Below are 14,938 nucleotides of genomic sequence, written 5' to 3'. Positions count from 1 at the left end.
TTCATGAATTAAGAAATCAATGCTGTAAATGTCGCAACTGTTCCAGCTTATTAAACGCCCCTCTGTGTTTGGTTTTGTTTTCCGATTTTTTTTCCTCGCAGTGTTCCAGTTGTAAAGCTGGACTCCTGCTGTTCCTTCTAAAATGTGCAGGTTGCATGCTTGACCTCATCCCACAGGGGAGCCAATGGCTCACACATGGCACTCTAAATCCTCACTCTCGGTGTGTGCGCATGCATCTCCAAACAATCTGGGAGTCATTTCGCATATCTGATAAGTTTTGTGCTTCATGGAAGAAAAGGCGAAGGCCTGTGCACATGTCCCGAGCCTGAATCCAATCAAGGCAAATCACACTCTGCACCTTTTGATTTTCGCACACAAAGCACAGAAAGACTTCAAATGGAAACGGGGAGAATGGGATTAGCGCGATCTGATACTTGCAGCTCATATGCTTTGCAGCAACTCGGGTATCTGAAATTGAGTTTGATGATGAAATAAACTGTACTGCTGGGGCAGAAGAAAACAGTAGAGTAAGCACAACACAGGTATAAGAAACATGCATACAGTGTTTATTTTGCAACCAGGACACATTAAATAAAACTACAAAGATACTTCACTTATACAAAAGATAGATTATATCCCATTCACATACAAAATAACAATAATTTACTGTATAAATTAAAATTTTCACTATTTTGCTATTTACAATTTGATGAAAACAATGTTTTGGCCTCTCGTGATGACTCAGGGCTTCTGGTGTTGTTTTCATGTTATCGAGCACTACAGGACATTCATATCAACAACAACAGTTTTGGAGACAAGAAAAAGACTGTTTCCACCGCTCAGAAGACGGCGTGGAATTTTCCGACTGACTGGAGGACCGGACAGAAAATGGAAGTTTGCATAATTCACCAGGCTATCCAAACAAATATGCCCTTGTTAGATTTTAACTGTCAGATTTCGTTAGCTTGTGTTTGATTTGAACGCGCATTAATTTCCCATTGCTCTCCGTTTCTCCCCTTCTTTCTACGCTTGGTCAGCTCTGAACATCACAGACCCAGGGGCATGTGCTCTTGTCTTGCAATAATTAACATGAGTTACAGTTGAGAGGACAGGCAAAACATAGCAGAGAGTAACATTTTAGAAAACTTCTGATTGGGAAACAAAAGTTATTCATCTTTTTATGGGTATTAAATTCTGTCTGAGTTCTCGAAAACCATAAATCTTTTGATTTGAATGTCACTGTAATGCTGTGTCATGCATAAAATATAACCTTTCTTTCAAGTGCTCAGGTTGCTGTACAAGTGCGTATTTTTTTTCCTTTCTTTTTTTTGTCTTTTCACTAAAACAGAATTGTAAGTGATTAAGTACCGTTTCATCTTGTAAGCTGAACCAAAATGAAGTGCTTCAAAGTTAGGATCTTTTTTATTTTTCTTGTCAGTGAGAAAATAACTCAGCGACACTCTGCAGAAACCTTGAACATCCAGTCTCGCATCAGGAAAGGCCAATTACTATGCCGTTGGTGCATTAGTAGATTCTGACCTTTCACAAGTAGTTAAAATGTCACAGAAAACCATTATAGCTGGAAACCTTCTGTCAGCTTGTGGATAGTACCTTGGGGTGCTTTTGGTTATATTTCTGTCTGACTATATTGTTCGCACTCAACCTTTTGGCCTGAAATCTATATGACAAGTAAAAGCTTGAAGGTCTGCAGCATTCTGCAGAATTTAGACAATTTACTGGTATCGAAGATTAGAAATTTTTTAAAAAAGCACTCCGCCTTTGAGCTAAAGTAACACAAAAGCACTTTGACAAGTTGCTTAAATGCTTTGCCGAGACGCAAAATGAAAGAGCAGTCATAAATATCATCATTCCCACACTGAATTACATAATATACAACAATATTCATCCCCCTGTAATCAAAAGACAACATAATGTGAACAATATGTTCAGTAAATGTCCAAGACTACACATAAGATACACAAATAAGAAACAAAAAAGCCTTTTAAAGCCTCGTCTGTCATTATATGAAGAGTTCTATCCCAAAAGGCTAAGTGTGGCAAAAAAATAAATCGACATCAACAAAGTCGTGTTAAAAAAAACGATGTAAAAGATCCAGTCTGAGATTAATGCTTTCAATCACTGCACAAGACCGGGAGGCATTTTTGACATTTAAGTGGCGGAAACCCTATTTTGGAATGAAACTCTTCATATCTACATGGATTTTTTTAAGAAGTGCAGACTTTTGTGAGGGACACTAGTCCACTTTGTGAAAGAAACAGATGTGAGGAACTGAGTCAAGGGAAGAGGAGATCCTTAAGGCACTTGAACACCATCAAACCGGAAAGACTCCCACCCACAACCGAGCAGAAAAAGCCCTCAGATCTTCCCGAGCCTCCCTAAATGGCAGTTTGTGAGCAAACTGCACCAACCCCCACGCCCCCAGCCAGCTAGCTACTTCTCCTCGCCACACAAATCCATGAGCGCTGAGTGAACGAGTGGGCGAACAAGCTCTCTTTCTCGCTGATCTTTTCATTTTGCGGTGACTGATTCGTCCCCAAAGTGCTGTCATATCTACCTTCCGTGTGACATTTCCGCGTCCTGTTTCCCTTTCCTCAGCAAGCCAGGTGTCACGTAAAACATATATTTAAAAAAAAAAAAAATTAGCAGTTTGAATACAGAATTAAAAACACAAATGAATAAACAAGTCTTTGGATGGGAGGATTCTGGATTTTGGCTGAAAATGTTCATCCGCATGAGGCAGTTAAGTTATTAAAAAAAACTGAAGTTTTACAGCATGTGTCATATGTGTATGTGTATTAAAGACTCAGTTTCTTCATCTTCTCGTTGATGCTGATGAAGATTCGGCTGCCACTGAAACTGAACTGAGCTGTTTCTGCACTCCAGCTTTGTCATATTTTCACTAGTGAGCTTGCTGTCCAGACGGGTTTTTGGAGGTATGTTGATTGGTAGGGTCATCCATGGGTGATGGAAACAGCTTCTTGCATGAAAAAAGCATCTTTGAGATTTTCCTCTATCCAATCTTTTATTCTCCTCTCCAAGAGTGCAGTCACTTACAGTCCTGCCTGCCCTCCCGCTCCTCTTCGGTGCTGAGCAGGTTAGGAAGGCGTGGCCACTTTGGCACACGGACCATTTAGTAGCATTCACTCAGTCAGTTGTCATTAGCCACTCAGTTGTTGGCTTGTTTGCGTAGCGCCTCAAAGAGTTTCATTGTCTGAGGGCCTGGCATCTGACGGCCCTTGAACAGAATAGTGGCGGGTGGCGGTACTGTTTGGTTAGACGGCAGGACGCAGCAGGAGCACTAGTTGCCCACCAGGGGGCTGAGGTCACCGTGGTGGTTCTTTAGCTTCTTCTTGAACAGGGAGATGGTAGAGGGGCGGTACAGGATGATCCAAGGCTCAGAAGACGCTGTGCTCTGGCTGCAGGTGTCTGAACCACTGACGGTTGGGATGTTTGGAGACCTGAGAGTAGAAATGAAGAAGAAGTAAAGACAAAGAAAAGACAGAAAGGAATTACACAAAGGAGAGAGAGGGAAAGGAGAAAAGATGGAAAACAATGAACAGAGATTAACAAAGAGAGTCATAAATGTGTCCTAAAGCTCGATTAATGTCACAGACCCATTAAAACTGTGGTATCAAAGCTCTTATGTAGGTTTTTACAATTTTTGGGTACTTGTTTAAAAAGTATTGTAATTACTGGTAAACCCTGGCTTTGAACAAACTTTAACTTATTATATTTATTGCATTCATTTTCCAGGAAAATGGATCCATTTTCAGGGGAAAAATCTTTATATAAATGTTTCTGTGTTTTCACTGAAGGGAAAGGGAAACTATGTTCTACTGGAAGAAAATGTTTAAACAACGTAGTTTTCTTATTTTTCAATTTTCTATTCTTCTTGTGTTGATGCTACGAGATTCTTTGATCGGAAAATTTCTGGCTTTAGTCAAAGTGAAAAAACAGACTTTGTGGCTCCAGATAAAAATTCTTTACATACGGACTTGTTCTTTCATCTTCAACCAGTATTGTATGAATATCGTGGTGTACGGGTAAAAGCTTAGAAACGTGATACTTGGTTGATCCACCACGCCTCGAACATCCTCATACTTACTTGACTGTGACGTGCAGCAGCAGCTTTGCTACCATGGCGATGACAGTCAGTATGAGGAGGGCTGCTAAAGCGTAGATGGTCCACACTAGACAGAGAGCAGAGCACATTAACAAGACATCAGACATCCGATCACGGTAATTAAAACAAACCGCAGCAGACTGAAGAGATTAGCGAGTCAAGAACTATTCAAGCGCTGCTTAATTCAAACTTACACCTGTGAGAATTTCAGCCAGCTAATTGTCAGGAAATGGTGATACATTATCAGTGCACATCTGTTATCAGCTAGCTGTTTGAGAAAAAGAATTAGGGCTTGGAAAGAATAACATTTGGAGGAAGCAGAAAAGTGCAGAGCACATCAGTCCACCCTGCAAAGTGTTGACTAGATGGCTGATTGGGAAAAGCAGGGAGTTCGGAGACAATGACAAGCGAAAACAAGCGTCATGTTGCATTACTTCAATTACGATCATAGGGAGTCACTCTGGGCCAGAGCTTCTAGAAGCATCTCAACAAACCAGAACAATTTTCAAACTTTCAGAGAAACCAGGTCATGCTAAGTGGGAGTTCTTGTTAAGAAACCTCCAACATCGTCCCACCAGAGGCAGAGACAGGCACGGTAAGTGCAGTGTACGACGGGTGTTAACATACTAGCGCTGTGGCCGGTGGTCTCGCCGCGTCCAGCCCACTGACCTGGCATGTTGTGCTCCGGTTTACCGGGGCTGGACGTGATCACGTAGAGGATCTGGGACGAACGTCCATTCGTCGTACCGTTAGATTTCTCTGTGACTCCGCCAGCCAGCTGGGGCCCTGCTGTACTAGACACGTCTTCGTTTTCATCCTCGTCATCTCCTTCAGACGCTATTGTTCTGGTGTCCTGGCTTTGAAGTGCTCCTTCAGACTCTATTGTTCTAGTGTCCTGGCTTCGGAGTGCTGGGGGGGAAAAGAAACAGACAGCTGAATGTTATTCCTTAAACTATCAGGTGGAGACATGGAACAAATCAAAAGCTTACTATCCCACAGCACCAAGTTGATTTGGTTGTTTCAGTGACTAAAAGATTACTTTGTCAGGTGTGGTGCTGAGAATATTCCATTTTGAAGTGATGTGTCTCACAGCACTGGCATTTCCAAAGAAAACTGCAACTTTCCAACTATTCAGACATGAATGATTGTTCTATCCTTGAGGTAAAAGCAGAGACGTCAACTTTAACAGCAATAAAACTAGTTCTCAGTCCCAAAAGAAAATAATGCATGAATACAATACAACAGCATTATTTCCATCCTTCTTCCTAACTGCTTATCTGCCTTGGGTCATGGGAGGCTGGAAAATAACCCAGATGACTTTGGTCAAGAGGTGAATTACACCTAGGACAGGTTGCCAGGTCTTAAACTGTGGCAGAAACTGCAGCACCTGAAGGGAACTAACACATCCTCAGGGAGAAGATATAAACTCAGACAGGATTAATATGGACTCAGTGGCCAATATTTATCTCCTCTCTCACATTAATTTTGTGGTGGCTAAATTACATTGTCTCAACTTTAAAATATCGCAGCACACCTGTCTGTAAACTGACACTTTTTCCCCAGTTTTTAGTATAGTCTTCAGTTTTTGTCAGGGAGAATAATGACTGCATGCTCTTTATGGTAAAAACTTTCATTTCATTCAGGACCACTACAGCCAGAAGAGCACTGGGATTTCAATATCCAGTTTTTAGTTGATGGCCCAGCTCGATTCTGCGACCTTCCCATCCGTTCATGTGCATACATTTAAAGCCAGAGGAGAGCAGGGTGGAGCAGCTAAATGCAGAACAGAACACAGCAGGGATCAATGACATATTACACTGATATGGCATTGATTATGTTAGGTACAGAATGAAAAAGACGGGGTGGGGTGGAAAGCGGGTTGCAAAGCTGCTTGCAGCTGTGTAGCAACTATAGGAAGACTGAATAAGTCCTATATTGAATGAATAAGGGTATCAGTGACACTGAGATCAACTGATCTGCTAGGACTGTGACTAAGCTTGACTTTTGGCCTGTCTGAACTAAATCACTCTGCTGAATTTGTTCGACACAGTGATTTCTGATCACGCTGCTGCTGTTTTGCACACTGATGAGCTCTTTTTGATATAATACAAATCTGATCTGACACAGTTAATTTGTCAGTAGCAACAAAACAAACAACATTATCGGAAGGCAGATCACATCTCGCTATATCAGCGAGTTTTTATGAAGTCCTCTATCATTTGCATTTAATCATTTGTGAAAATGTCACCCTTTAGCCACAATAAGAAAAGGCTAGAAGGAGCTTTTGATAAGATAGGAGAGGAAAACGACTTTCATTATTCAAGCAAATCTTTTATTCATCTGGAAATACATAAATCATTTCTCAGTTTTAGCAGTAAAATTACTCCTTGGTTGTTATTATAACTTTCTTTTAGCTTTACTGCCCTTACTAGATTACAGCTCTGTGCAATGTGACATACCGTGTCTTCACAATGAAGTGATGAATGTAGCGTCGAATGCAGAAGAGGGAAATGTTATGCCATGTCGCTGTAACTTCTACAAGTTAAGGGCATAGATCACTTAACACTCCTTTAATTATTCCATTGTATAAACTGGGCTGCAGCAAGCATGAGGTAATACTATACTACTTCATGCTGATCATGTTGTTGAAAGTATATACAGCAGAGGCACGAGTGAATATTTAATACTAACTGCATTTGTTAAGAAACAGATGGAGTTTGCAAAAACACCCAAGCGTGCTATAAACATGTGGTGCTGAGAACTTTTTTTTTAAATTCAAGACATGATTCAAAAAGTGTTTGCAATAAATTCTGTTTGCTTTAACCTGCTTACAGCTCCAGATGGGCAGAGTTTGCTTCATAAAACAACAGTGCCAGGGAGCATGGACTATTTCAACTCATTTATGGGCTCCCAGAGGAAAGCAATATCCTAAATGAGATCTCCTCTGCCTTTCATTTACGTCTCCTAAACATAGTTGCGATTTATTTAAAATCACTGTGTGATTTTAAGAAATGTTCGCATCCTCCGTGTGAAATGTTGCCGCTGAGAAACAAACTGCGCAGTGTTTCAGCCTCACACTGATATTTATGAGTGTCACTTGGGTCTTTTATTATGTTTCTTACGTGTTAAGGTTTCAGTCATTATGCTGCAATTGTAATCATCCACAGATGAGATATTGTGCTTTACTTAGATGCTTAGAGCAGATGTCTGTGAATAGGAGTAGACATCAGAAATTAGATTTAAAGAATTAAAACTTTTAGACACAGTCACAAAACATCAAAAGATTAAGAGCACGTATGAAGAAACAGAATAAATGACTTAAGTTATAAATTGAGAAAAAACATCTTTTTAAAGCATATTTAACTTCAGGCGACTAAGTAAGGACCTAGCCATCTCTAACAATTTGAAACAGTCCAGTGGAGATGATAGTTTCCACAACTCTCCACTGACTGCTCCGTCGGCAGTGCAGATTAAATTTTCCAGTATGTGAGTAATGGTCAAAACAAAAGCATATTTCATTCGGGAATACTAGTGTTCAACTGCAGAAATTTATATCTGGTGGCATGGATATGTTCTGGAGACTAATTAAGTCAGAAATAAAACACAAGCTGGGCCTAAGATGGGTTGCAAAGAGGCTTGCAGATATGCAGCAACTATGGGCTACGACAGCTCAGATGTGAAGGGTATCAGACCAGCCATCAGCTGCTGGCATGTGGGTTGGGACTGACGTCAACTTATTTGCTGGGAACTGCAGTTAAGCTTGACTTTGTGGCCTTCCAACTAACCAACTAAGGTTAAGTTATTTTTTAAATACCCCCAGTATGTTCAACAAATGATTAACTTTACATTAAACACATGACATATACTGTGCATTTCTTTTATATTGCTTCTCATGAATCTTCTGCACACTTATTTATCTTATTTCACATCACCTCGCCTCTTCCACTGCTGACGTGCTTCGAGTTTCTCAGCTGCGTGAACTACTTTCAAATATCGATTATTCCAGGACTGTTCCACTCTTTCATGAATGCTGGTCGGATGTTAAACCAGCATGGGTTATTTTTTTTTCTTTTTCACGTAATTGCTCAACCTGGCTGTGATGTTCCCAGAACTGCCCACATGTTTTCCATTTGCAAACAAAATACCATGCTTCAAACCCAGTCACAGCTGAAATGTGCTGTCACTGTCATCTGAGAGCGTTTATCCTCAAGTTACAGATCCAACCGCTCAGCCTGCCACCAAGGAGATATTAAACGTATATGGTGCTGACACTGTCTGCTTTCTATTTGTACCTCATTCACTACGTGTTTTTATCTATATAGTTCTGTTTGAAAAACAAAAAAACCCAACTACTTAATTCAGGAGGTGACCTTTTCTCATAACCCATCTCGGACTGCATTTCTGGAATAGACTATACCTCCCGCAAAACAAGATCCATGTCATGAGAAAGGATCGTGCCTGTCTGAGGGTCAGAGGATTTTGACCTTCCAATATTGTTTTTACTGTAATGCCAGCAGGCAAAGAAAAATGACACAGAATTACAGATGGAGGGAGAGAGGGAGGGGACTGCCTCTTACTGTGAGCTTGAATGTCACCTACAGTGAATTATATCAGGGTGTGCTTTGCTCATTCCTGCAGAAATTAATCTATTAAATCTTTTCTGGTGCTTTCAGACTATTCATGAGAGAACATAACACAGAAAAACAAGGTTTTTTTATTCCAAATGAATCCTTATACATTCTTCACATTAGCCTGGGATGAATAAAATTACTTTGAAGTCCTCTGAGCTGTAGTTTCTTAGAAATGCATCCACTAGACAATGAAATCAGCATATCAGAAGCCGTAATGCACACGATGGTCGTATTTTTATGTAGGTGGCATAAAAACTTTCAGTGGAATTTAGCAGAGAACACGCTCTGGGTGAGCAAAGTAGTCTGCAGCAGCTTGATAAGAGACTGAGTTCCTAGAAAAACAGAACATCATTTAAATATGCAATATCACCCGGGGCTGTGAGACATTGACTAGCAAATGAAAAGAGAAAAGGGCCTGCCAAAGCCGTGACAACTGCCTAACCACAACTAACAGGTGTTACTTTACTAAACTAGGGATGCTATGCAAAACTCCATCATAGTGCTAGCCAGCGAGCCAGCCACGCAAATGGGGTTCTTACTTTGTTTTCAAAGTGTTCTGAATGAAGGGAGGCTGAGCAGAGAAGCGATAATGAAGGAAAACATCACAATAGGTGAGAAATTTCAGAAAATCTGGTGAGATCTCACCTTGGTAAAGAAGAGCAAATCCCTGGGCTTGGTTGGTTCGGTCAGAGTAGAAGTACAGTATGACAAAGTCGCCCGTGATGTTTACAAGCTCCCGTGGAGGGCTTCGCCAGTCGAAGCGGGCCACCACTTGATTTGTGTAGCCATCCAGTAGCTCCACCATGTCGGTCTGGTCAGAGATGTCAAAGAAGGTGAAATTGAAGAGGATGGCCGAGGATCCAGGGACCTGGATAGTCCAGTAGCAAACACGCCCGGCCCCGTATTTGTCAGGGAAGTCGGGGGAGTAGATCACTCCTGATGGAGAAGTGTAGTTCCCACCACAGGCCCCCACTCGGGCTGAAATAAGAGCAGTAAAAAAAAAAGCCTGTGTTATTTGTTTAAAGATTAAAAGTTGTAAAAATGGTTGACATCTGGTCTTGTGAGCATGTTGTACATGACTTTGTGTGATTGATCAGACACAAAGGACAGACATGTCCTTTGATTTTTAGCACCACAACAAAACACCATTGCTGTGGTATCTGATTCATTAAACTCAAGCTGATTTAGATTCAGAATTTAATTCAAAGCATCTTTACAAGATTCAGCCTAAAAACAGCCTGAAGGAGAATGTGCCTTAACTGAAGAGTATGCGAGTATTAAAACAAGAAATAGGATTCACGCATAACCAGCAACGAAGCTTCTGGAAAATGAGCCTAACTGGACATAACATATTAATAAATGTTATGCAAGAGACATGTTTTGACTTCACTGGACCAAAAAAAAACTTTTCAGGACACTGAAATGTAGGTGGTCTGAGAGAAAACTAGACTGCTGAGCCTTTGGGCTTTAATTTCAGGCTGTAGAAAACCTGATCATTGATAGCAGATTTTGTCAGTCAAAGGTCTTTTCAGAGCAGATCCTGTCTTTGATGGCGTGGTGGTATGGGTTTAGAATAAAGAAGAGGGAGCTGCAGACAGAGGGTTACTAATTTTAAAATTGTAGGTGTGTTGTGTTCTGACTTCTTACAGCTTTACGATGATAAAAGAAATGACCTGTCCCCAAATCAGATTTGTACAAAATAAAACCAGACTAAATGTTTGAAAATGTCTGTGAAACTACAGCAGAGATGTGAAAAGACTAAAGAATGAGATCCAGAATGACAGCTGTCAGTGCTCACTGCTGAATATGATGACCCAGCCGTCTCCGCCGCAGGGCTGAGTGTGGTCACCGAAGCAAACATGGTTACACTCCATGCTAGGTGACTCGCCACGTTTCTGTAGGTCCACATCGTTGCCACAGAAACAGGCGTATCCCGACTCCATACCAGCAAGCTGCAAAACAGAAAAAGGAGTTGTGCAACTGAGGAAAACACTGAGGGGGTCATTCTGCTGACTGCAAACACACATTCTTTCAGTTCTCTAAAACTATAAAGATTGTTGTTTTCCCATAAAATAAGAACTGATTACATAACATTTTTTCACTTTAAAAGGACCAATTATGTTTTTCATGTTCGATTTATGTGGAATTGTGTAAACATGGGGTAAACTGTTGACTACATGTAGCTACTTCCCTCTGAAATAAGTGACTCGAGCCTAAAGCGCCCTAATTGCTCTTTCTCTCGTGATTACAAGATGTTGTAATCTGAGTCTGTATAACCGTGGCCTCTCAGCTGATTAGAAGACTCCCTTCAAACACGCAGCTGCACACGGGGTGTACAGAAGAAACCGTACAGGAATAACACCTATCTGTCTTTCAAATCAAAACTGTTAGTAAACCATTCCAGAAAGTGTCAGCGCAGGAATGTGACACGTCAAAAATCTTCACACATCTTGACCTCGCCACTGCTGGCCACTCGCTGTCAAAAGAGCTATTGTTCTTCATTCAGAAGGACGCCGTTGTTCGATTTTCAGGCTCTAAATGAATACACGCAACTGAAGGTACTGTATAATTTCCTACTCATGGAATAAGAATTCACGCAGCCTCTGCTTCCACCCAGATGTATCAAGCGTTATCCTTCTTGTATTATTCTATCTGATGCGGTTACATTTGAGAACACGTACACAAATACTTTTGGCAGAGTAAACAAGTGATGGATTGCTGTCTCACTCATCAGGCATGCTCTCTGTCAGAAAGTCACGCGGGATCCATACTTCAGAGCACTGATGTTTCACATGTGTATTGAGGACAGTGACAGTCCAAGGGTAGGCAGATGATGCCAGTCTGTTGCCATGTTCCTGTAACATCTGCCTAACTGAGAGGGGAGGGGGGTGCCTGTCAGTATCTGTCAATGCATACTGAGCTGAAGTGGATCTGCTGAGACAGAAAATTAACACCTGGCACTGTTTGTAGCAGGGACAATGGCACGCCAGAAACAGAGAGAAGGGAAAATGCAGTGAAGAGGAGGAACCCAGTGGGCTAATAACCATTCATTTCCAGCTGTCAGCCTTGATTATTGTGATGATTTGTCATCTGCTGGTTGGTTTAAAACAGGAAGTGTGATGAGAGAATAAAGAGGGCATCATCTAGATAACTGACAGAAAACTACCCATAAAAGCAGATGATTTACATAAAAGCCTGACTACTGCAAAAAGACTGCTCGCACCCGTTTTAAACACAACAATTTACTCTGTTTTTACATCCAATAAGTGGAGAGATTTGAAGTGATAGGACAGAGGACAAACCATAAACCAATTAGGGTTTTTTTCCTCTTTTATTTTGGATTTTTTTTCCTTTTAGTTTTGCAGAACTTGCCATGTTTGATTGCAGTTAAAATAAAATTTCTCACGTTTTCTTGTTGTTTGATATATTTTTAATTTAATTCCAAATCTAACCTTGTATCTCTGCTTCCTGCAGAAGCTGATACAGTTTTGGATAGTGAGTTTGTTGGAGGTCTCACTGGCACCAGTCAGGGTGGGGGGGTCACCACTGTCTCTGAAGCACCCCAAGTTTCCAGGCACTGTAGGGAGAGCAGACGAGAGTGGGAAAAAAACGATTAGTTATGTGCAGCATCTTAGATGCAGTCTGCATCGCACAGTAAGGCGAGGTTTTCACATGATTAGGGAAGATCAAATGTATAATGGAATTAAAGTACAGCAGGTGTTAGAAACAAGTCGACAGATATGGAAAGAAATGGTTTATATCATACAGAACATGCTTCAAAGCTTTATTTACATGGTCTATATGCTGTTTCAATTTTCTAATCATGTTTATGATTAACGCTTAATCTCAAAACCCAGCCCAAAGAACAATCAGTGATGACACACTCGTCAAGTATTCAGAACTCTGTTTGAAACTTCTAGCTTGAACTGCCAAGAGGCAAGCCAACTATTCTGAGAAAATGAGAAGAGGAGCGGCAATGGAGGAAGAGGAGGAGAGAAAAGAAAAAGGGGTGAAGAGGACAGGGATGTTTGAGTCATAGCGACATAGAGCTGGAATTTAGAAAATGTACCCTGTCAGATTTGAGAGCTGTTGCATCAGATTAGGAATATAACACTTTCTAAATGCGTGACTGTGTAAGTGTGTGTGTGTGTGTGTGTGTGTGTGTGAGAGAGAGAGAGAAAATGCATTTTTAAAGTCTCACGTACAAAGAAAAAAAAAGGGGTGGGGGGGTTCCATGTGGAATTTGTCACATGACAGGAAGAAGTCCAACACCTGGGCCTTTATTAAACTCAGATTTATTAAACTCAGTATTATATTTAAAAACACAAAAATTAAGCGCAGCATTAGTTTTGGCACGTTCCAAAATTAAGCTTTGCCAGCAATCGTTGTGTATAAACTTGCAACAGCTGGTTACAACAGCCTTCAGTAAAGTGCACAATATTTCTGTTGCTTTAGTTGTTCAGCATTGTCTTCAGTCAGTCCTGCCTCTGCAAGCCAATTTGCAACCCATCTCTAAACCAGCTCCTCATTTTTATCCTATGTCTGACTTTTTCCCAGTCATTGCCATTGATGCCTTCTTTACTTCTACACATAGACAGCATAGAAGGCTAATAAAGTCTATTTACGAAGACCCAAGCTAAGTGTTTTTGTCATTGATCAAACTGTGAAAATGCATGCTTACTGGCTACATTTCATTGACAAGTTGCTAAGTGGGTAATCTTTAAAAAATTACCTTTATCTTTTAAATATGACTTAAAGCTAGTGATTAAAAACCACAGAATAGTGTTTACTAAAATTATAGATTACAGAAATCACATCACTCTTATGCTGGTTTCACTTTTCAGGTCCCCATATGAGGAGGCTGAAATCCCATTTATAAATGAGTTGTCCTGACGGAAGTGTTATAAAAAAATAATACTTCTGTGCTTTTACACTCAGACAAACTCAGACAGGCTTAAGCTGAACAATAGATCTTTGCACAGCAGCCACTTGACATCAAACAGTAGGTAAGCACAATTTTAATCTCGTGAATTTAGGCTCTTTGACTAAACAGAACAGAACCAACACTAAAAACATTACTTTTGAATTATTTTGTTGATACTTTTATTATAGCCTCTCGTGTGCACCAAAATGTTTCTCTGCATGCAAGTTAGATTTTACAATATGTGAGACAAATGTGCCAACAATGCCAGATGGATTTCTGACCAGACAGATAGATGAAAGATGCATGTTGACACCTTTCCAGATCACATTCGTGCAGATGAATCAAACTGTCTGCCCTAATCCACTATGTATTCATCAAATGCTATGCAATCTTTCAAAATCTAGTACAGTGATTAAACACTGCAAAGCTTTTAAATTCAATGTAATAGCTTGGGAAGTGCCAATAAAGCCTCCAGCAATCTATATCCTATTTGTGATTTGCTTTTCATTTAAATTCAAATGGGCTTAAAATGGTTTATTTTGATGTTCAGAGCTAAAATGAATTTGACAAACATAAGTAAATGCACACCCTGAAAGTAATTTCTATGGAAAGTATTAAAAAAAGGCTCTTCAGTGTAAACTGGAAGTGGTGTCATGTGGCCTTAGGGTGTGAAAGAGATCATTAGGGAAAGATAGAAAAGACAAGAGCAAAGACTGCGTCCAAAATAGCTGTCAAGTCTGCTGTGAGATACAACAAGGATGCTAAAATCAAAAGCATGTGACACTGTGGTCTGTATTAAAGCATTTACAATTTCCAGTTTCAAATGACCTTTAGTAAAAGTCTGATTGCTCCTTATTTCATACAGTCATGAAAAGCACAATGGCTTAAATCCTATAACTGGAAATCAAACTACTACACAAAGATCATTGTTAGATTTTTGTGTAATGCAGGACAATCATAGTTTGGAGACTTCCAGAAAAAACGGGCATTCTCCAAATGGTCAGTGATGTGAGATCAGATGCAAAGAGGGTGCTGCACCAAAAACCTCCGCAATTGCTTTGCTCAACTACCAGATTGATGCAGTTGATCTTAGTCTGCATGGAAAACACTGAGTTGTCTGCAAAAAAAAAAAAAAAAAGATGACTGCCAAGAACAGTAAAAGTTGAGCCGCACATTTCAAGAGACACGACTTTTACTTTGAAAGCAAGTGTTTCGCTTTCGATTTGCGTCACATTGTTC

General features: G+C 40.4%; 1 protein-coding gene across 3 annotated transcripts in view; it reads right to left on the bottom strand.

Annotated features, from left to right (window-relative positions):
- Window positions 1-558: 558 nt before the first annotated feature.
- Window positions 559-14,938, bottom strand: part of kremen1 (kringle containing transmembrane protein 1) — a 65,404-nt gene continuing 51,024 nt past the window's right edge. The window contains exons 4-9 of one of the 3 annotated variants that reach the window (XM_039621148.1): window positions 12,228-12,352; window positions 10,574-10,727; window positions 9,421-9,753; window positions 4,772-5,053; window positions 4,127-4,211; window positions 559-3,479 (exon numbers count right to left, since the gene is read on the bottom strand). In XM_039621148.1, the coding sequence (XP_039477082.1) occupies window positions 3,320-3,479; window positions 4,127-4,211; window positions 4,772-5,053; window positions 9,421-9,753; window positions 10,574-10,727; window positions 12,228-12,352 (1,139 nt within the window). In that variant the 3' untranslated portion in view covers window positions 559-3,319. The remainder of the gene's footprint in view (window positions 3,480-4,126; window positions 4,212-4,771; window positions 5,054-9,420; window positions 9,754-10,573; window positions 10,728-12,227; window positions 12,353-14,938) is intronic. The other 2 variants (XM_039621149.1, XM_039621150.1) reach the window with 2 other exon arrangements.

The sequence above is a fragment of the Oreochromis aureus genome, linkage group 12 (genome assembly GCF_013358895.1).
Source record: "Oreochromis aureus strain Israel breed Guangdong linkage group 12, ZZ_aureus, whole genome shotgun sequence".
NCBI classification, from domain to species: domain Eukaryota; kingdom Metazoa; phylum Chordata; class Actinopteri; order Cichliformes; family Cichlidae; genus Oreochromis; species Oreochromis aureus.
This window is presented reverse-complemented; position numbering and strand designations above follow the sequence as displayed.